Source organism: Ostrea edulis, chromosome 2 (assembly GCF_947568905.1).
Source record: "Ostrea edulis chromosome 2, xbOstEdul1.1, whole genome shotgun sequence".
NCBI lineage: Eukaryota > Metazoa > Mollusca > Bivalvia > Ostreida > Ostreidae > Ostrea > Ostrea edulis.
Window position 1 is genome coordinate 69,465,854 of NC_079165.1, and position 24,280 is coordinate 69,490,133.

Here is a 24,280-nt window from a genome sequence, read left to right on the forward strand (position 1 = left end):
ACGATTCAACGTTATTCTTTTGGTTTTATGTATCTTTTTTTCAAAAATGATTTTTTAACTTTAAAGACGACTTAATTTAGTTTCGTTTAAACCCTATTTCAATTATATTTCTGAGAACACATATATTGATGACGTGAAGCACATTCACATCCGGAAGATTATTTATGTAAAAATGGCACCCAGAGCACTGACAATTTGTTGTGATATTGTACGATGGTTTCCCGTTGTGTTCATTTCAGCCATAATTGTATGGTCTTACTACGCATATGTTGTTCAAATGTGTATATGTAAGTATACAATGATTTGTGTGGATGGGTTATTTTTCAATGGTTGCCAACACTAAATAAGAATGATACACAGTAAATCTCCTGACAGTGATAAGATTATTGATTATGTATTTTTAGAAGTATGTGTTTGATGTAAGACTTTTCAAGAAACTTTAAAGGATTTACATATTCCAGAGGCCTATATTTTATATATATACAATTAGTGATCAATGTACATTTTCATTTGGAAAGGGTGGTTCATAATGCCACTTGATACAGCCTTCAAAGATGATTCATATTCATGTGAAAAGAACATCCGCCAATATTTCAAGAGCTTTCATAAATGAAATAAATCCATTATTTTAAACTATGTTGAAGAGTGTACATTATTTTTAAAAAGTGAACAAACCATGTCAAATGAAAATTGTGTCGAATTTAAATTGACATATTACAGCAAATGGTCAGATTCAACAGGTCCAGTCCAAAGACTATTTCTACCTACGTAGCTATTAATAACTACGTAGGTATTTAAACCTACTTAAGTAGCTACTTCTACTTACTTTTACCTGTTTTTGAAAATATAAATAAATAATAATTAAGGCGCATCTTTTAAACAGGTCAGTCGTTTTATGCAACATGTTGTGTATGTGCACGACAAAATTCAGAGTGGAAATTTGAATACTTTACGAGGGTGGAGAATGCAGAGGAAATGCATGAAAATTCGCCCCAAAAACCTTTAATGTAAAAATACATGAAGGTAAACTTTAAAATCAATACAGATTTGTAAGACATTTCACACTTTTTTAACACATACATGTAGCTTTGATCCTAAGCTCTTAGGAAATGGAACTGGATGCTGTTATTTATGCAAATTTGAAAGGTTAGAAAGTAATCATTTTTGTCCAATATTTTTGTGGCATTCATCGTCAGTGTAAGTTAATCAAGAAATTTGGTACACACCATATTGCGCCGTTCCTGTGTTTGGCCACGAAATGCAAGTAAAGGAAAAAATATGTAAAAATAGCTATCTGGAGTAGGTTTAAATACCTACGTAGCTATAAGTAGCTACGTAGGTAGAAATAGTCTTTGGACTGGACCTGTTCAATGTAGTAGTTAGGGCTATATGGGCAATGGATATCTGCCTGGATAGCTCAGTGGTTAGACCACCCATCTAGTAATGCAGGGGTCCCAGGTTCGATTCCCAGTCCAGCCATAAATTTTCTCCTTTCCTTTACTTCTGTAACGTGTAGCGGTCACCCAGCCAAGTGCTGATCATGCTCACCGTTGCTTAACTTGTGTGATCAAGAGAGAGACTCTACCACATCACTAGAAAAGCTAGCTCACTAGCGAGGCAGTATAAGTTCCCTCTTATACTGTCCGCTACACTCCCCCCTGCTAAGGGAAGCTTCGTCCCAAAGCTTAGCGTGAGTCCTCTCTGAGTGTTTGGCACCTGCCCAGTAACGGCATCAACCATTTCCGACGACAACCAGTCGTCCCCGGACGAATCCACGTTCGTACCTAGAGCTCCGGAGATACTTTACCTGAAGCAGGCCTCCCGCCAAACACCAGAGTCACTAAGCCTTCACCAGTTTGAAACGTGTAGCGGTCACCCGGCCAAGTGCTGATCACGTTCGCCATTGCTTAAACTTGCGTGATCAAGAGAGAGACTCTACCACATCACCAGAAAACGTAGCTCACTAGTGAGGCAGTATAAGTTCTCTTTTATATTGTCTGCTACACTTCTGACGGTGTGACCGTTAGACGGAGGGAAACATGAAATGGTCATTGGCATGTCTTAAGTGATAATAATAATTCAGTTAAGTATGGTAAATTAGAAGTAGAAATATCCATTCACTTGAAAATATATGTTATTTATGAAATTCCCCTTGCACTAAACGCCCAGTAACATCCAAATATTAAAGGGGGGGGGGGGGATATATGAGGATAACTACAGGATCCGCCTATTCATTTAACGGAGGGAATATAATGCCAGCCGATGTAAACAGTGCATTGTGACGTCACCATTAGCTATTCAAACCAAACAATTATAGACAACAATAATGCATCCCATTTGCAATTCAATTTCAACACATTTAAAAATAAACAAAATTAACCAACAAATTTAGAGTGGTAAAAAAGTAAGTGTGAATATTTTTATGTGCAATATGAGAATAAATTGAATTGAAATATTTAAAGAAACCCATGAACTTGTTCATCTACTTTGTCATATTTATTGGTTTTCTATTGAATGATTTGCTATAATGTTACAATGATAATTATACAAATTGAGTTTTTGAATTACAAATTGCACCTCAGTGTTGTATTTGTGGCAGTCAAATTTAAAACTTAAATAACCATTGAAGCAACTAATGAATAAAAAATGGTGGCACCCATATGGTTCATAAAAGTTTTCAGTAAAACATATGTAGAGATTTTCTCTTTTCTTTTGCCGATTTTTACTTTTCCCTTTCACATACATGTTACCTTTAGAGCCTTGCGTCGCGGACAGGCCTTCAGTCCATCCGAGATTTGCTTGGTACTAACATTAGTGACATTTATGTTGATTATTGCAATGATTAAACTAGACTGATCACTTTTACATCCAGGGATTTAATTATCAAGGTTCGTTTTACAGAAATTTGATTCCTTTTCGTAGTCGCAAGGATCAATTAAATTTCTTATATACTGAATTATATATGGTACATGTACTGTATATATTTTATATGTTGATGTTGACTGATTAAAATTTCTATTTCAGTCACTGTGCCTAACATAGCAGAAAAAGGTAAGGTTATAAATATACTCTCCATGCACACTGTGGTGTTTATCCATGCCCTATTGATTGGTAGACGAATAGGGGCAGCAGTATATATGCATATCATTCCAATGTAAATGCCATAATCAAATACATGTATCTTGTGCATCAAAACACATGGCTTTGATAATGATGAATATGGTTGAAAGATGAAATAAATCAGGATATTCTAGTCAAGAAAGGAAGTAATATTAAGTTTGGTAATGTCTCATTTATTATCTGGAAAGAAAAGAAATTCTTTCTACATTTTTAGGTCACATGAGTGCTAGCTGTCTTTTTTTTTTTACCATCCTTAAACTATTTACTTTCTCAACTTCTCCAGAACCACAAGACCAATTTCAACCAAACTTGCTACAGAGCAACCTTGGGTGAAGGGAATCAAGTTTATTCAAATGAACACCCCTTTCCCAGGGGAGGTAATCAAGAAAAGGCAAGAGTAGGGTTGTGTCATTTAAAAATCTTCTTTTCAAGAACCACTGGACCAGAAATATAAAACTTATATAATTATGAAAGCTTCCTGATATAGTGTATATTAAAGGTTGTTCAAATCATGCCCCCGTAGTAGAGCGTAAAATTAGGGTTCAACAAACTTAACATAAAGATGCACAGGCTAATTGCAAGGAACAAAGGAAAATTAAACAGAAGAAAATGCATTAGTATACCTCAATAATATGCAGTCATCATTATATGATACATTTGCTTACATAGATATGTAATCTGAGAAGGACATAAAATACATTTCACTTGTGATTTGCAATTATGATCAGATTTTATCTAAACTCCAGTTCATATATTTCAAGTGGTGAACTTAGCAAAAAGTAGTCTGTTTTGTGTATCGAGTTGTTTCAGTGCAATATGTTTTTTCTTCAATACTGGTCAAGATAAATCAAACACAAACTAAGAGAAAGCGCTGAGCCATAGTAATATTTTGGTGCCAGGAAACTTTTTCGTACATATATAGCCATTTGTACTCATACAGGTTAGAGCCTCGATTAACGTCCCTTATATAGCGACACCAAGTCAAAAGTATCTCGCCGTGAACCTCTAGCATGCTTGAGTAAGCCATTTGTAAACAGGAAACGTTGTCATCTTGCTAGGCTTTTTATTCGCCCATCGAAGGTGGGATGTATTATAGTATGGCGTCGTCTGTCTGTTCGGACCTTGTGGGCAGAATATAGACCGAACCGTAAGCTCTAGGATTCTACAACTGGGTAGAATGTAGCACCATGATGAGAGGAAGATGCCTATTGTTTTTCAAGGTCAAGGTCGTAGTATCATTAGTACGAAAACCTAGAAGGAAACCGTTGTGGGCAGGATACAAACCAAACCGTAAACTCCAGGATATTACAACTTGGTATATTTAATCACCATGATGAGAGGAAGATGCCTATTGTTTTTCAAGGTGAGAAGCTATAGGTCAAGGTCATAGTAGTACTTAATAGGAGTAGGAAAACCTTGTAGGCAGGATACAAACCGAACTGTAAGCTCCAAAATATTGCAACTTGGTACATTTGATCACCATGATGAGAGGAAGATGCTTATTCTTTTTCAAGGTCAAGGTCGTAGTATCACTTAGTACGAAAACCTAGTAGGAAACCCTTGTGGGCAAGATACAAACTGAACCGTAAGCTCCAGGATATTACAACTTGATATATTTGATCACCAAGATGAGAGGAAGATGCCTATTGTATTTCAAGGTCAGAAGTCAAAGGTCAAGGTCATAGTAGTACTTAGTAAGAGTAAGAAAACCTTGTAGGCAGGATACAAACCAAACCGTAAACTCCAGGATATTGCAACTTGGTACATTCGATCACCATGATGAGAGGAAGATGCCTATTGTTTTGCAAGGTTATAGGTCAAAGGTCAAGGTCGCAGTATCACTTAGTTGGAAAACTTGTAGGCAGGATACAAAACGAACCGTAAGCTCCAGGATATTGAAACTTGGTACATTTGATCACCATGATGAGAGGAAGATGCCTATTATTTTTCAAGGTCAAAGGTCTAGGTCACAGTATCACTCTTTAGGAAAACCTTGTAGGCAGTATACAAACCGAACTGTTGGGGCTAGGACCATCAAACTTTGTACATATACACTTTATGTCATGTGGAGGATGCCTATTGTTTCTTAAGGTCAAGTTCGTAGTAGCAGGATGCAGACCGATTCTTTGGGGCAAGGACCAGTACACATACATCTTGTGCTAAGTGAAAATGTTACATAGAGAGTACATGATTTGTCTTGTTTTTTCAATGCAAAGAAAGTACATCACAACCTGATGATTACTGCTACTACTTGAAGCCAAGCTGTACAAATCGTGGTGTAAGAAAAACACCCTATATTAGCTTTTCATGGGCTTATTATGTACCGTTTGCGGTAATCTTGTTTACACTTATGTTAATGTCAGCGTTGAATGTAAAACTGATATAATAAGTCGGTAATACAATATTTTAGTTCATGCATTTAAATAATTTTGACCTAATACTTTTTCAGGTAGAATGAATTAAGCATTGGTTGTTTCTGTAATATTTCCTGACATCACACAGAAGTGGTACATAGCAAAGATGTATGGAGATCACATATCTGCGTGCATTAAAATGAAATGACACTTACACATTTATAGAAAGCGATGACTTGTAGAAAGTATTTAAGATGCCTATAATTTATTTCCTTTGCTGTTATTAGTTTAAAAACAAAAGCCATTGTTAGAGTTTTCACTGAGACCCGCTGAACTTGCTAGAGGTTAAACAAGTTTTCATATATATATCTAATGAAACTAGGTGAACACTTAAAGAATGTTTGTGTTTATTTTCAAATTCTTAAAAATCATGCCCCATATTTGTTTGGAAAACTATTGAAAATGATACGGAGTTCTGTGATTTCCAACTAGATATGTTAAGGGGTTTAATTGAACAAGTAGGAATACAACATTGCCTGCTGGTTGGCCTGTCATTCACAAAAAGACAGAAATAGTTTATACTGTTTTGCTGCACTAATTTTGACCCACTCCATTTGGTACTGCTATAACATTAAGCTAATAACATATAAATTAATTTTTTTTTTTAATCTACAGGTTTTGATGTACATGTATTTGTTATCAAGGATAGGGCAATGGCATGAAAAAATCTTTTATCAATGAATTTTCCTCATGCTTGGTAAATTCACAATAAAGGAGACTCCCAATACAAATATGTTCAAGTCTTTTCATTGTAGGGAGTACGGGTATGGATTCCAAAGAGTTTTCTCCCCTGAAAATCAGTGAAAGCTGACTAATATTACATCTTAGGCCTGTTAAACTTAAATCAAATTCTGTTTGAAATTCATACAGACTATGGGGAATGGAGACCCTTTCAATGATTATTTGATATCTTCTTAGTTTCTGTGGTTTTACCGTTTAGACAAAAATATATAGTCAATAGTATATGAAAATGATTTTTTTTAAATCATAGGAGTAAAATTTATTTATAGACTTAATATGTCATAGAAATATGAAGTACTTAAGCTTACCTCAATGTTAGGTAGTGATGGGCAATCGGACCTAAAACAACAATCGATTATCGGCAATAATCGGACACATGTACTCGATTAATAATCGATTATAATCGGAATTGGCATTTAAGTGTTTTCCCCTCAAATTAGATGTAACAGAATCATTAAATGTATGGAAACAACATTTGAATTCTTCTTTGTTTCATTTATTCACTGGTATATAAATCAGAATTCCAATATATCAAGTAATGGAATTTATCTATAATATCAATGTATCAAAGATATCAGAGATAGACTCCTTTATTTTGACTGTCGAATGTCATTGTTGTTACCGTCCTTCATATCTCCCGCCATTTTCTTTGCTTATTTTTGATCGGGTTTGACATACAGAAAATAAAATTTGAACAAAGTTTAAGTGATTTCCGGATTTTATTTGGTCAACAATGTCGGCGACTCTTATTTTGTAATCGATTAGTAGCATCGTGGGTCTCTGAACGACCGACAATCGATCATCGGCGACAATCGTTTCATCACTAATGTTAGGCTAGGTGACATTTAAGTTTGTGCTCTGACACTTTTATAATCATGTATTGTATACTTAAACCATGCCTTTGATGCTTATCAATGTTTTAAAATTCCAAAGAACTATACAAATCAAATCTATTCTGAATGTTTCATCAAATTCAAAGGAGATTTGGTGGAGGAATTCAAGAAAACTTGAAAATATCCCAAAAATGATATTAGCAGCCTCATTGATTTTCTAATTTTGTTCAGTTTTGAGATTCTTATCACTGTGACATCACAATCTACCCAACAGTTACACTGTCTTGATCTACTACCGTACAAGATGCAACATACACGTGTACAAGTTCAATAGACTACAATGTCATTGCTAGTTAAGTGATGATAGCCACTAGTTATTATGACATGGAGTCTCTGACATGATATATTTCAACCTCATGATGATGCAGTGTCCCGTCTGATAATAACAAATAACATCTGTTTTGGTTGCTAGGTCCCACCTACTTTTTCAGGTCACGAAATGGGTTTCAAATAAGTAGAAATCTATATATTGACTGATAACTGTACATATGTAATTCTTATAAATAAGTAGAAATTTATATACAGGTGACTCTCGATGACTCGAACTTCAATCTCTCGAAGTGAAATCATGGTCCCGATTTTTTTCTCTATATAACAGCAAATGTACGTTTGATCTCACGAAGTGAAGTTGTGGTCCCGTAAAACACATTTCATTGTTTTTCACTCTAGATCTCTCGAAGTGGAGGTAGCGTATACCCACCGTTACCCAAGTGTGTAATAATTTCCACTTGGGCCTTACCTGGATTTTGTTGAATGCTGGAGGGGTAATTAAGTGTTTACATAGTTGAAACATTGCCGATGCTTCTTTGTGGAGGTGATACACATGAGTATATAATTGACTAACTGGTCAGTTTACACCTTGTCCTGGGGTTTTGAGTCATGATGATTAAAATTATATATAATCCGACTATGAATAAAATCTATAATTATACCCCCCGCAACAAGTTATGGGGGGGTATACTGGAATCGGGTTGTCCGTCTGTCTGTCCGTCCGTCCGTCCGTCTGTAGACACAATGGTTTCCGGGCTCTAAAGCATTATCCTTTCCACCTACCGTCACCATATCATATATATGGACTACCCATGGGATGAAGATGTTCCCTATCGATTTTGAGGTCAAAGGTCACGTACACTGGACATCGAAGTAGCAATATGGTTTCCATTTAAATTCTTTAACAGCTTTTTTCATCGCATGGAGATGCTGTGTTCCTAAATAATCCATTTCTCCCTACAAACGAGAATACCCAAGGTTTGTCATGCCATTTGTTTTTTACACTCAGAAAAGAGGTAGTTTATACCTATTACCAACACCCTTTGGGAGATTGGGGTAAGCGGGGGGTATTATTAGTGAGCATTGCTCACAGTACCTCTTGTTTGTTTTGACGTGACAACGAGAGAGCAAGTTTTATACATAATTTAGAGATCTACAGACTGTTAAATTTTTCAAGTTTGTTCTTTGTGTAAAGTTACTCTAAAACATCGTTTTACTCATTTGTTAGAATTTTTGTTTTGGGTAAAGCGACATAACATTGTGCTCTGTTTAGTTTACGATAGTAAAGCGTCATCAGAACTTGGTTTTGTATGCCTATCTAAGCATGATTAAAGAACAAATAAATACATAAACTCTGAAATGTTTTTATTAATGCAAAATAAGGTTTTTTATTTTGGTACCTGACGAATATGAAGGAAAACATGTCAAAACGACATCATATGATCTTGTTGGTATACATTTCCGGATACTGTAAAATCTGAACCATACCGGCGAACCTTCAATTTCAGAATTTTGATCTCTTGAACTCTCGATATCTCAGTTTTATCAAGGTCCCTTGAACTTCGAGTTACAGAGAGTCACCTGCATTGACTGATTGATACCTGTACATGTGTAATTCTTATAAAACTCTATTTTTTCAGTTCTGTATCTGTTGATATACCATCCAATACTTGCCCTATTTATATGGGCATATGGGAAAACTATTTTTACTCCTGTTGGAGCAGTTCCTCGACAGGTGAGATCTAGATGCATCATTTGAATAGAAATTGATCACATGATCAAAAATAAATTCAATGACATGTATTTGCAAGATTAAGATGTAAAGATTGATGTGTCAATATTATTGTGATAGGTGCAAGTGTCCCATTACAGGTGTTGAAAAATACTGAGAATGGCTGCGACTGGGTCAGGGTCATTTCTTCAAAGAAATGACATGTTATTCATGTGTGTGATATGCATCATTAATTCATAATTAACCGTCAAATTATAATTAGTTATATATATCTTACCCATTTAACAACAATTCATGCAGAGTTTATATGCCCCCAGAATCAAATTCAGGGGCATATAGTTTTTGGCCTGTGGGTCTGTGGCAAATTTTTTTTACCTTGGTCATATGTTTTACACCGTAAGAAGTAAAACTTTCATATTTGCAATATGTATTCCTTGTGGCAAGACCTTTCCATCAATACCAAAATCTTTGACCTGATGACTTTAAGGATGTATGCTACACCAGAGAAATTTGATATGGATGAAAAGTGGAGAATATGTATAACAATATTTTGAAGTTGAAAATTTTCAAATTTTCTTCATTTTGTCAAAAAATAAAGTTTTAGTAAAGCTAGTCTGAAAAAAATTTAAAACCCCTCTTGGACTCAAACCTGCGACTTACAGTTCACCAATTGGTATGCTAAGCTACTGAGCTACTCAGCTAGGTATTTAAATTGAAAAGGAAAAGTCAAATATTGCTGATATTGATTTTTCCTCCATGTTTTTAATGGAAGTCGGCCATTATGATGATGTATAGTACCTCCTTAACATTAACCTTTGATCTACTTGTAGAAAATTTGAATATATTAAGCCAAATCTTTCAAATCGTAAGAGGTGCTGCTTTTATATATAGCATGTACATTTTCTTTGAGAATACCTTTCCAATGATACTAGATTTGGTGATCTTGACATAGACTTTTGACATTGACCTTTGACCTAGTTTTTGGAAATTTAAAAAAAAACCTTCAACCTTGGTCAGTTATCTTTTACACCATTAGAGGTAGACCTTTCATATTTGGTATCCTTTTGGCAAGACCTTTTCATTTGACCTGGTGTCCTTTACATTGACCTTTGACCTAGTTTTAGAAAAAATGAATATAATCCATATCTTTCAAGCATATTTATTTTATATTATATGTATATATGTATGTGTGTGACTGTAGATATAGGGTTTTGTAAGTGTATGTGTGTATGTGTAGAACATGTTGATATATATAAAAAAATCATTTCATAGCAAAATTCAGCAAAACTCTTATTAACAATTTAATCATGTTTATGTAAACACGGTGCCATTACAATATTATCACATCTTCAAATAATCCTGTTTATCAATCATACGTTTGTATTTGGGAGACGGCCTACATAAGCTATGCATGTTGCCTGATCCTATTGAGTTTCTCAATAAAATATGTTTAAATAAAATATCTTTCAAATCGTAAGAGGTACTATTTTTAGGTTACCTGAGTAAACTCAGGTGACCTATTGCAATTGGTTTTCATCCGTTGTCATCTGTCGTGTGTTAACAATTGAACATTTTTAACTTCTTAATAACTACCAGTCCAATTCTTTTCAAATTTGGTATGAATCATCATTGGGACAAGGGGGATATAAATTGTAAATTTCAGGACTCCAGCACCCGTGAGGCCCTAGGGGCAGGGCAAAAACTGTCCAATAATGACCAATTTTCAAAAATCTTCTCAAGAACCACACACATGTAAGAAAAACTAAATGCATAGTGATGTAGAGCAGGAAGGCCTCTACCAAAATTGTAAATTTCATGATCTCCAGGGTAGGGGTTCTGACCCTAGGGCGGGGCCAAACTTGTTATATAGTGTTTATGTGTAAAACACTTAAATTACATCTTCTTTAATGCTATTGATACTAAATTGATAGTAAATAGATATTTAGAAAGAACAGGTAGTCCTTTACCAAAATTGTAAATTTGATTATTCCAGGGGTAGGGGTTTTGTTATCAGGGTGGGGCCAAAATGGTCAGTTATTAAATGTGTGAACAATAGACATTTTTAACTTCTTCTTGATAACTATCATTCCAATTCTTTTCAAATTTGGTATGAAACATATTTGGAACAAGGGGAACATAAATTGTAAATTTCAGGACTCCAGCACCCCTGGGGCCCTAGGGGTTGGGCAAAAACTGTCCAAAAATGACAAATTTTCAAAAACCTTCTCAAGGTTCTGACCCCAGGGCGGGGCCAAACTTGTTATATAGTTTTTATGTGTAAAACACTTAAATAACATTTTCTTTAGTGTTTTTGATACTAAATTGAAACTAAATGGATAGAGCAGGTAGTCTTTTACCAAAATTGTAAATTTGATTTTCCCCAGAGTAAGGGTTTTGACCCCAGGGTGGTGCCAAACTTAGTATATAGTATCTATATGTGTGAGTTTGCTGATACTGTATAAAATCTAAATGCATACTTAGGAATAGCAGAAAAGGATTTACAAAAATGGTGAATTTCACAACCCAGGATTATGACTTTAGGATGAGTCCAAATTAGTCATATATTTTGATGTTTTAATTTAATACGCCTATTATTTAAAGCATTTTATCAGTGTATGCACTTTTGAGGGCAGTGAAGTTTTAAGAACACATCTTGTTTTATACTGTTGCTGAACATTAGAATTTAGCTTAGATATTCAGAACAGGAAAATTTTTTCTAGATTTCATAGCCCATGGAAGTAGTGATACTTTTTCACTAGTATTCAGGTGACCGATAAGGCCTGTGGGCCTCTTGTTATATTAAGCATGAGCATTTTTTGGTGAGAAGACCTTTTCAACAATACCAGATTTGTTGACCTTGTGACCTTGACATTTACAGTGTCTTACAATTGCACTTTGTTGTAATCCGGGGAAATCAGTATTTCACAAACATGTCTTGGTTTCATTTATGTAGTAAATTGTAATCAGAATAGGGGCCAGAACCTCAGAGTAATTGAAAAAAGAAGACATTGTGTGTAGAAGATTTAATTTCATAATTGGAATTTTTACGACATATATATGTCGTTAATGCATTTTTAACATCTAACAGTGTTGAAAACTGAAAGAAAGAAAAAAGAAATTGTAATGTAATACATGTATATAACAATGGCCGATCACTCTGGAGACGTGTACTACACGTACACTACTCATGCAACTTTTGTCTTGCCGTCTGTTGATGAATTTAAGAGAACATTATTCCACAATGCTATCATTTTCTAAAGACCGAACATCGTGTACAAGCAATATTGATAAATATGCATACTGACAACCCCATTTGAGAATTTCAAAAAGTATTCATTTGATTTTAAAGAGACAGTTTTAATGTGTTTCAGTTCTATCTGTCAAAATCAGATGCAGATAAAATGTCTAGGGAGACAGAGGAGGGTCAAAAAGCCATTTTAATCAATGCTGCCAAAGAATTGCCAGTACTGAATAGGACACATTCAGGCAGTGAGTATTTGGACATTTCTATAGTTGTATTATTCTTTGATAAAATGTCAGAAAGTTAGGGGCACAGCATGAGTAAGTAGGCTTTTTTTCATGAGCTGGATGTGCATGTCATTTCAATTATTTTAGGTCCCAGATACTGTGAAAAGTGTGCCTGTATAAAGCCAGATAGATGTCACCACTGCTCTGTTTGTGGCCAGTAAGTCATTTTAATCTTGAATAAGTGTATTCATTAAGATGTACGTAATGTCTGGATATTTCACAAATGACAATTTACCCAGTACTTCATTGTTAGTTAAAACTATATATTCAAAAGTTGATTAACAGAGATTTGTGCAGGAAAATTGATTAACTGTGTAAGGCTAAAAGTGTGTGTGTGTGTGGGGGGGGGGGGGGGGGGGGGGGGTTCAGTTGATGTTTACATTTTGTATGTGTATATTCATGTGTTTATTTAAAGAGAAATGTAGTCATACATATATGTATATCCAAATAATTTGTAACTTTTTGAGCATCATTTCAAAATATTTCTAATTTTTATAGATGTGTGCTAAAGATGGACCATCATTGCCCATGGTAAGGAACCCACTCTCCGAATCCTGTTAAATAATGTATTTGCCAATGCTGTAAAATTACAGAATTCACTAAGAAACAAGTGACAATTTTTAAATCCTCAGTGGAATATGAAGTAGAACAGTCACATGATTAAAAATGCTATGAGCCTCTTGTTTTTATTTTTATACACCCGTCTTTAGACGGGACATATTATGGTACAGCGATGTCTGTACGTCCGTCCGTCCGTTCAGGGTTTTCTTTTTATAATTTCATTTCCCTTTCACATATCATGCTGACACTTGCTGCGTAGCTTTTTTGTGGGTCAATCTAGATCATACTGCAATTTTGATCCATTTCGACCTTTTTTCCAGTTTTGCCCCTTTATTTGGTAATAATTATTATATGGAGGGTACATAATTTGTCCACCCTACTCCTCCCACAGTTTTCAAGTGAGAGCCTTCTTATTTTGTGGAGTGTTTGTATGGGTATTGAAGATGTGCATGTGGGATGGATTTTGATTTTCTACAATTTTTGAGGAAAATACAGGTTGTTGAACTTAGTCCATTTGGAAATTAATATTCTATGGAGGGTACATAATTTGCCTGCCCTACTCCTCCCACAGTTTCAAGTGAGGACTTTCTTATTTTGTGGAGTGTTTGTATGGGTATTGAAGATGTGCATCTGGGGAAGGATTTTGATTTTCTTCCAGTTTTGAAAACATTACAGGTTGTTGAACTTGTCCAGTTTGAGGAAATCTAGATTTTTAAGTTAAGACCCTTTATTCATATGAAAGTTTGTCACAGCCTCATGATGGCTGATAATACCTGAAGCAAAGTTATACAAATTATAGCACAAGAAAAACACCCTATGTAAGCATTTCACAGGCGTATTATGTACCGTTTGCAATACTCTTGTTGTGTTTTTTAAAACAAACATTTAATGTTAAATGATGTGAGGTACATGTAACTCTTGTACCATCTGTCTTTTCAGGGTCAATAATTGTGTGGGGTTCTCCAACTATAAGTTTTTTGTGCTATTTCTTGGATATGGATTGCTGTATTGTTTCTACATATCTATAACTAGTTTACAATATTTCATATCATTCTGGAAGGTATGTACATACTTACCACTTCTTAGGTGTGCCATTTGAATTACAGTGTTTCTTATACATGTATTTTGATTTGAAAGACCAAATTTCCTCTCTGTTCTGATTGTAGAGTGGAATATCCAAAGACATGAGTCATTTCCATGTACTATTTTTATTCTTTGTTGCTGTGATGTTTGGAATAAGTCTTATATCACTGTTTGGCTACCACTGTTATTTAACAACTAGAAATAGATCTACATTAGGTAAGACAATGCATTGCATGGTAGGATACTGCAATATGTGTGGTGTCGTCTACCCATTTATCACTTTGATGTAAGAAACTTTAATCATACCACATGAAAATAAATACATACATGTGTCTGTTTAAAGCTTGTATTAAAGACATGTTTTCTATTAAACAGTTCCATAATTGCACCAGATCATTATGTTTACTATATTGCTTTATTGCAGAATCTTTCAGAGCTCCCATATTTCAAAGTGGACCAGATAAAAATGGATTTAGTTTAGGAAAGTTTAACAACTTCACAGAGGTGTTTGGGGTGGATAGAAAATTATGGTTTTTACCAGTATTTACAAGGTATTTCTTTATTTTGGAATTTAATGATGGCATGCACTTGAGAATTCACTCAGTGGATTAAGAAAAGGGGAATTTGCAACTTCTGTTTCAATTCATAAACAAAATCTACCCCAAGAGTTGTTTTCTTTCAAACTGACTACTTGTAATATCTGGCAGAAAATAATTCTTAAAAATTCTGATTATTGCCATGTTACAAGCCATTTAATCAGTAATGCATTTATCAATGCATAAACTCTTGGGTGTTGAATCTTTAAATTGAACTCTTAAGAATTTTATCATCTGGATTTTTTTCTACTGACAAGTTTTTTTAAAATTTTATTTCTTGGATAGATTGTTTCCTTGATATCATTACAAGTAGAACTGCATACTGTTTTTAATGTAATTGTTGTACAATTATAATGGAATGAGTTTTGAATATTCTGCTACATCTGTCTTTACTATTACTTCAGTGAAAGTGATGGGGTGTCCTTTCCCACTCGAAACAATCTCCAGGCTAACAGTAACAATTCATACCAAACTATGGGGGAAACACCCGCTCCCAGGTCAGATGTCTTGCATGCTTACAGTGTTGGGTATTGTGATGTACATGTAATATATAAAGTAACAGATAGCATTTATCCAGAAGTTTATTATCACTCTTTCACATTATCTTGTTATATAAAGATAATTATTTTGATATGGGTTCTTCACTTCTTTTCCCACAGTATGTATTATTCAGAATGGGTGCATTTATTTTCGTCTGATTTTCTTGATCTAAGGTTTTGCTAGTCGGCATGCTTTCAGTTTTATTGTTGTACTGTTGGAAATATCCATGTGCATATAATGATAGTTAGGTTATTCATTGTTTGATAAAAAAAAAAAAAGATTTAGGTCTTTATCTGTAATATGTTAGGATTTTAAACAATTTTTGTTAAATATATGATGTAGTTGACTCTTAAAGATTCAGAAGTACAGTGTATTCTTCTATTTCTCTAAAGAAATTTGTTATTTATTGATATCATAGAACTTAATTTATATATACTGTTTAAATTAATGAGTGTGAATTGTAGGTACTGGGTAATTTATATCAGTGATTTTCTTAGCTGTTGATATTTAATAGCAGTATCAAAGCTTAGGATATCAGCATACCTTTGATCAAAAACCAATAATGAATTCATGGTTTGTACACAAATGTTCATAATAGATTAGAAATTAGTCTATTTTCAACCTTGATTGGATCGACAGTACATACAAGTATTTATTGACTAGAAGTCAGGATAGCAATTAACATTTGATGTAACCTTCCTATGTTTTTGTATTATATGACCTGGTATATGTAGAGCAAGTGTTCGAGTGTGGAACGGACACCTCATACTTGAACAAAGATATAATGACAATTAAAGTACTCGTAATCAAACATTCAACATTAATATTTCATGCTTTATTCTAGATGTCTTGTCGCCATTCACGTCCCAATATTGTGTGTTATAGTGAAAGTGGATTTGTTTCTTACTGTGAAGCATGCCTCTGGCAAAACATCATACTTTACATTTATAGAAAATCTACTCTTTGTTTACAGTGCCGGTGATGGCATATCATATCCCACCAGGACAATAGATCTTGACTCAGATGGTCTCCTGGCTGACCGACAGAGGTGGATGGAGGAGGGAGAATCAGATGGGGGAGGTAAATTTAATGGCCTGAAACTTAACAAATTGAGTGAAGCTAAAATAGATTGTGTGACTGTAGTACATGCTATGTATAGATATAACACATCTAACACTCAACATGGCATTGCTTCCGTGACAGCTGGACTGGTCCCGTACTGGGTTATTTTCCAAGGTTCACATTCCAACAATTACATGTCAGTAGCTTTTACATGTAAAAATTGATACCCAGAATAGTTAAATTTGTATTAGAAATTGATGGACTAGATCCAGTGGCAAAATTTGTTTTTTGGAAGAACATGCAAAGGTGGCAGATCCAGGATTTTTTGCAGGGTTGGGTGTTCTAACTAACATTTTACCACACAAGCACAACAAAAAAGAAAAGTTGACACACAACCTCCTACAATAGGTCTTATATATTTCCTATTTTTAATTGTGTAAATAGCTTTATTCCTCAGTGTGTATTATTGGTAGGAGTGGGACTAGTCTCCCCTCAGTGTGTATTATATTGATAGAACTGGGAGTAGTCTCCCCTCAGTGTGTATTATTGGTAGGACTGGGAGTAGTCTCCCCTCAGTGTGTATTATTGGTAGGACTGGGAGTAGTCTCTTGTCAGTGTGTATTATTGGTAGGACTGGGAGTAGTCTCCCCTCAGTGTGTATTATTGGTAGGACTGGGATTAGTCTCCCCTCAGTGTATATTATTGGTAGGACTGGGAGTAGTCTCCCCTCAGTGTGTATTATTGGTAGGACTGGGAGTAGTCTCCCCTCAGTGTGTATTATTGATAAGACTGGAAGTAGTCTCCCTTCAGTGTGTATTATTGGTAGGAGTGGGAGTAGTCTCCCCTCAGTGTGTATTGTTGGTAGGACTGGGAGTAGTCTCCCCTCAGTGTATATTGTTGGTAGGACTGGGAGTAGTCTCCCCTCAGTGTGTATCATTGGTAGGACTGGGAGTAGTCTCCCCTCAGTGTGTATTATTGGTAGGACTGGGAGTAGTCTCCCCTCAGTGTGTATTATTGGTAGGACTGGGAGTAGCCTCCCCTCAGTGTATATTGTTGGTAGGACTGGGAGTAGTCTCCCCTCAGTGTATATTGTTGGTAGGACTGGGAGTAGTCTCCCCTCAGTGTGTATCATTGGTAGGACTGGGAGTAGTCTCCCCTCAGTGTGTATTATTGGTAGGACTGGGAGTAGTCTCCCCTCAGTGTGTATTATTGGTAAGACTGGGAGTAGTCTCCCCTCAGTGCGTATTATTGGTAGGACTGGGAGTAGTCTCCCCTTAGTGTGTATTATTGGTAGGACTGGGAGTAGTCTCCCCTCAGTGTGTATTATTGGTAGGACTGGGAGTAGTCTCTTGTCAGTGTGTATTATTGATAGGAGTGGGAGTAGTCTCCCCTCAGTGTGTATTATTGGTAGTACTGGGAGTAGTCACCCCTCAGTGTATATTATTGGTAGGACTAGGAGGGGGCAGTTACCCCTCAGTGATGCTGGTTTGATGTCAGCATATGAATGATAAAATGGTGGATCTAAGGTTGAGGAGCTTGTTTTTATACCCCCCGCAACAAGTTGTGGGGGGGGGTATACTGGAATCGGGTTGTCCGTCTGTCTGTCCGTCCATCCGTCTGTAGACGCAATGGTTTCCGGGCTCTAAAGCGTGATCCTTTCCACCTACAGTCACCATATCATACATATGGACTACCCATGGGATGAAGATGTTCCCTATCGATTTTGGGGTCAAAAGGTCAAAGGTCAAGCGCACCGGACATCGAAGTAGCAATATGGTTTCCGGGCTCTAAAGCGTTATCCTTTCCACCTACAGTCACCATATCATACATATGGACTACCCATGGGATGAAGATGTTCTCTATCGATTTTGGGGTCAAAAGGTCAAAGGTCAAGCACACTGGTATCGAAGTAGCAATATGGTTTCCGGGCTCTAAAGCGTTATCCTTTCCACCTACAGTCACCATATCATACATATGAACTACCCATGGGATGAAGATGTTCCCTATCGATTTTGGGGTCAAAAGGTCAAAGGTCACGCGCACTGGACATCGAAGTAGCAATATGGTTCGGTTTGTCATGCCATTTGTTTTTTACACTAAGAAAAGAGGTAGTTTATACCTATTACCAACACCCTTTGGGAGATTGGGGTAAGCGGGGGGTATTCTTAGTGAGCATTGCTCACAGTACCTCTTGTTTCCAACAAAATTTACAAACCCATTGTTTTCCACATCTAAAAATAGCAATTCCTTGGCATACTGGGTGATGCAAAACATGGTGACAACCACCTAACACCCCCCACCCACCCCCTTAATTTGTTTAGGTTTAGTATAGCATGCATGTAGAAGGTGAAAATCAACTTACTATGACATGAAATTGTACTTATGTCAATGAAAATATTTAACTATAAGCTTGACATCAAATGATCATGATCAGCTTGATTTATTCTAGAGTTTCGAATGAATCTCAATACTTTCCTTAAGGTATCACACCGGTAATTATTTTCACTATATATTACTATAGAGGAAAAAAAAATCATTAAAAATCAGTTTACAAAATCGATGCCGAATAACGCAGTCAGACAAGTTCTATGTTACCTATCTCGTCTGCCGACACCAGAAAAACAACACCCTACGCGGCATTTTCGAAAATAAATTACCCGTAAACAAGACTACCCTCAAATCCACTTGTTATACCCCCCGCAACAAGTTGTGGGGTGGGTATACTGGAATCAGGTTGTCCGTCCGTCCGTCCGTCTGTAGACGCAATGGTTTCCGGACTCTAAAGCATTATCCTTTCCACCTACCGTCACCATATCATATATATGGACTACCCATGGGATGAAGATGTTCCCTATCGATTTTGGGGTCAAAAGGTCAAAGGTCAAACGCACTGGACATCGAAGTAGCAATATGGTTTCCGGGCTCTAAAGCGTTATCCTTTCCACCTACAGTCACCATATCATACATATGGACTACCCATGGGATGAAGATGTTCCCTATCGATTTTGGGGTCAAAAGGTCAAAGGTCACGCGCACTGGACATCGAAGTAGCAATATGGTTCGGTTTGTCATGCCATTTGTTTTTTACACTCAGAAAAGAGGTAGTTTATACCTATTACCAACACCCTTTGGGAGATTGGGGTAAGCGGGGGGTATTCTTAGTGAGCATTGCTCACAGTACCTCTTGTTTTTCACATGTGTGTAAACAGCCGGAGTGCACCTCAGGAAGTAGCCTCAGATACCAACAGCAAATAGTTCCTTTGTATACACTTGGTTATTTCTACAAATTACACAAAATTTCCTAATCAGGGGTACAAAAATTAAGAGAAAAGAAAAAGAGGAAATGAGAAAAATCGTGCAAGGAAAAAATATTTCTTTAAATAGATGGAACTACAATTGACTAAGTTCATTTTGATTGGACAATTACCGGTGTGATACCTTAAGGTATCTCCATACTCGCAGTTTTATCTGATGCAAGTTTGAAAAATGTATCTATTTCCATTCATTAGAGTTAAAACTAACAAATTATCAAATAAAATATATAGGTCATCACATTTTTTAAGATGCGAGACATACATAAACAGAATCATATATCACCATCAGAAAATTGCAATTTTTTTAATTAAGAAAATATTTAAAATAGCGTTATCAAAACTTCATGCAAACTGCTTATGAAGATATAGTAGCATTCATAACAATTTCATGAAACTGTATCTTCACAAAAATATTCAAAATGTCTGTAAAAAAAAAACCTGGGAAAAATTTCTGGATCTGTGCATGTATGAGTAGCTGTTCTTGCTCCAGCAGTAGCACTATCAACATATTACAGATTATTATAGTTATAAGGGGTCTGGAATGATATATAGATATGTAAATAATATTTATGTTGAAAAATATTACAAAATTCCAAGGAGTGGGGTACATACTCGACCCCTCTCCACCGGATCCGCCTATTACACATTGTGTTACCATCAGAGAGTTAAATCATTTTTATGTGATTTGATGTAACGGTATAAAACAAGGCTTTTCATGTAGAATTTCATAAAACCCACTTTCTGCAGTTATGTTGGCATAATGTGTGTGAAATCCAGCTGAGTAAGTGTCTAGTTTGTTTAACTTGGTTTTGGTAGTGCAATGTACTTGATAAGTTAATCTGGTTTTAGGTACTCTGATTTCTGGGTCAAGTCAGCAACAGTTAATCAATGTCCAAGAATGACAGTAACCATGGAGAGCAGGTTGCTTTTGTACTCTTCTTGCATGCATTATATAGTCCTTTGATTTATTTTGTACTTGCACATATGCAATGTTTTTTTTTAATAGATACTGAAATTATTCATCTATCTGTACTGTATAATGCTTGTGCAATGTGCAAATGGCATGCTATTAACTAGCTGAATTAGATTTTGTGGTCTCTCTACATGTATCAGATTATACCCAAAAAAATGAATTCTTGAACCAAGAATTGATATTACTGATATCCTCTGACATCAAAGTTGCAGGGAATATTGTAACTTGTCTGTGTAAGTGTGTGGAATCCAGAAAAATGTTGAGGACACCATACAAAGAGTACTATTTCAATAATTGGCCTCTTATTTGCTACAATGTTGAAAGATGGGAATCACTCACTGCATAATAATTTCCTGGTCAAAAGGTTATAATTCAAAGTGATTGAATGTATAAATGTTGTTGACACCTTATGTAGAATACTTCCCTACTCTATAATCTCATACTTGCTACATTGATAAAGACTCAGAAGAGGAAAATTTCTGACCAGAAGGTCAGTAGACAAGGTCACAGTCAGAAATTTATTGTAGCAATGTGGTGGACACCAAAGCAGATAGGAAAAGGAAGATCCCTCAAAATTTCTGGATGAAAAGGTCACAAGTTAAGGTCACAGTCGGTGATCAAATACAATAATGTTGTGTACACCAAAGAGTACATGTGTACCTCTCTTCTCTGTAGTCTCATACTTGTTAAAGAGATAGCAGATCTGTCTATTGATTTAGAGAGGTCAAGGTCACAAAACATTGATTGAATGTAATGTTGAAACCATATGAATAGTACCATTGTAGTTTTTATTTTCACAATTGCTACAGGGATGATAGAGGAGGGAAGGGAAAGTAAGCAGTTTTTTTAAGTCAGAAAGCCATAGGTCAAGGTCACAGTCAGTAACAGAATATAGCAAATGTTGCAAATGTGATAGGAAGAAAAATCTTTTGATTTTTCAGCCTCATGTATTTACTACATAGTCTGTTAATGTCTAAGACAAAGGTCAAGAACATGTTAATCAAAAGTAATATACAAGAAATATTGGTACTTGTTCCCTTGGTATGATCTATTTGTGTAACAGTTGATTTTGATTTTTGCATGGGTGTTGATGGATAACTTATTCATCTGTTAGAGCAATAGTATTCAATTGGAAATGAAATATATATATGTATTTGCTTCAAAATTGTACATGTAACTTGTTGATCGGTGCATGTATTTTTGAATACATCTCAACATTTCAATCAAAATTCTATTTTTCCTTGAAGAGATTAATGAGTTACTTGTATTCATGGTTTATAATAGAATTGAAAGCCTATAATTTTCCTACAATATTTGATGTGTAATTTGAATTATAATGATTTTAATACTGTATAGCTGGGTTTTTTTTAACAGGTATATAATTTTGGTGGTTTCTAAAGATTCACCAAAATATAAATTGCTTAATCTAAGTTCATCAGCATACATTTACGTAGAATAAATAGAAATTAGTTCACCAAAATTTTATCCACGAAAATTAATGACCCAAAATCTGCCAAATTCGTGCCCCACTAAAAACTGGCTGTACAGTATGATTAATTTTGATATATTTTTACATTCCTAAATTTCATGTCCTGATAAATAGAAAAAAGTTTTATAGGAATGGAATTTATTATTGAAGAACTTGTTTTCTTACATTGTATCCTTGGTGTGCTGATAACTTCTGGTTCAATATTCGGTGAATATTTTTCATGTAGTTAAACACTTTTTTTATGGAGTTGTATGCAAATGTAATTCATTTCAAACAATTTTCTATCCTTTAGAGAGACCAAAGCTTTATGGTACACATGAAAATGGTGGATTTAACCTGGCCTAACCAAACTGACACATCAGCAAGAATAATGAAGAACTCTGCAGTATATTGAGGAAGAAAATGACAGAATATCCAAAATCTCTAGACCCCTAAATAAGAAACAGACGTCACTACGTAATATAGCAATAAATATTTTACTTGTCTGTTACCTGTACATTGCATCATATATTGATGATTGATTCTCTCTACTCAGTCTGCTCAAGTACATAATGTAATTAGAGATTTCCATTTATCACAGAATTGAATTTCTGTAGAACAAGGGTGACTGTAGGTGGTGATTGCTTAAATTCTTTAGGTGGAAACAATGTTTTTATTTGGAATGAATGTCTATATTGTTTGTGTCATTGAAGTGTACAAATAATGGAAGCAGGAGGTTATTTGTATAATTGGCAAATCTGATTTTGCAGAAATTACATCACTCTACCATTGTTTTTATATCCCTCATAATTCAAACAAGCTAGATTTCTAAATTCCTTATCTTTATAAATGTATTATAATGAAGTTTTTATATCTGACTGTAAAGTCAGTGCTTCTATTGAGAAATAAAAACATACATACATGTGTATGTAGATACAGCATATGTCTTTAACTCAGAAACATTGGTAAATGTAAATGTCTTAACTTTCTGATGATTTTCACAGGATAGTGGCCATGTTTATGTTATGAATTAATGTGCATTTGTTATTATTTATTTATATGCGGTTGTTAAAAAAACACCACAAGTTATACTTGTATGTAAATATCCTTGATCAATTTTATTACAGATACTCAAATTACTAATAATGTACATCACGGTCTACTTAATTAATTCACTACATCTTTACATGTACTTTAGAAAATTTGCTGATAAACTGCATTGTAAACTGTGTGCATTATAAATGTAATGCGTGTTTTTCCTCTAATATTCTGTTTCATATATATGGTACATGTAGGGAGTATGATTTTATGCAGATTGTAAAATGTGTATTTAATCCTCAGAAGTCTCTTTTCGTTTGCTGTTTCAAACATTGTGTACTTTCTTAAGACGAACTGCTGTGGTTATATGTCCCTAATTTATGGTCAAAAATGTGTTTCTGGTAGATTTCTTGTACAACTCATGCTGCATTTTGTTGTTGTGAACACGATTATCTGTTATTGAGATTGATCCCTGTCACTGTTTCTATAATTTGGGTTTTTGTTTAATTATCAAACAATCATGAAACACTGTGGACTTTTGTATGATGAATTGAACAAAAAAGCAACACATGGACCAAATCAACCAAGAGCACCATAGTCTGTTGAGTAGCATGTAACTTTCTTTTAAAGGTGTGTACAAACGTTTCAATTTTCAAAATGTGAAAAACATTTGCATTTGTATTCAACTTTACAAACATGTTTATATCTAATGTGCATCAAGAAAATATGCACACTTTTTCTCTTTATAGTAAATAGTTCCCATTTATACATTGTACAAAAATGTAAGTTGAACCTTCTCTTGGAGTTGTATAGAATTGAGTGTTCCCAATTTGTATGGGGAACAAAACAACAGGGTTTGCTGATTCCGATCATGCTGTAACAATTATTTCCAATAGAATTTGTTTTATTGACAATATTTGTTTTGACCAATAAAAGTTTAACAGCCA

General features: G+C 35.0%; 1 protein-coding gene across 5 annotated transcripts; it reads left to right on the forward strand.

Annotated features, from left to right (window-relative positions):
* Nucleotides 1-24,280, forward strand: LOC125678498 (palmitoyltransferase ZDHHC15B-like). Of its 5 annotated transcripts, XM_048916990.2 has the most exons (13): nt 3-287; nt 3,025-3,051; nt 9,079-9,173; nt 12,542-12,659; nt 12,786-12,855; nt 13,197-13,229; nt 14,199-14,319; nt 14,426-14,558; nt 14,767-14,893; nt 15,343-15,435; nt 16,452-16,558; nt 20,704-20,775; nt 22,609-22,719. In XM_048916990.2, the coding sequence occupies exons 1-12, from the start codon at nt 173-175 to the stop codon at nt 20,754-20,756; spliced, it is 1,092 nt and encodes a 363-aa protein (XP_048772947.1). In that variant the 5' UTR covers nt 3-172; the 3' UTR covers nt 20,757-20,775; nt 22,609-22,719. The 5 variants fall into 5 exon arrangements, with proteins under 5 accessions (XP_048772948.1, XP_056013083.1, XP_048772947.1 ...); XM_048916991.2 differs by lacking the exon at nt 15,343-15,435 and having other exon boundaries at nt 1-287; XM_056157108.1 differs by lacking the exons at nt 20,704-20,775; nt 22,609-22,719 and adding an exon at nt 20,602-20,635 and having other exon boundaries at nt 2-287.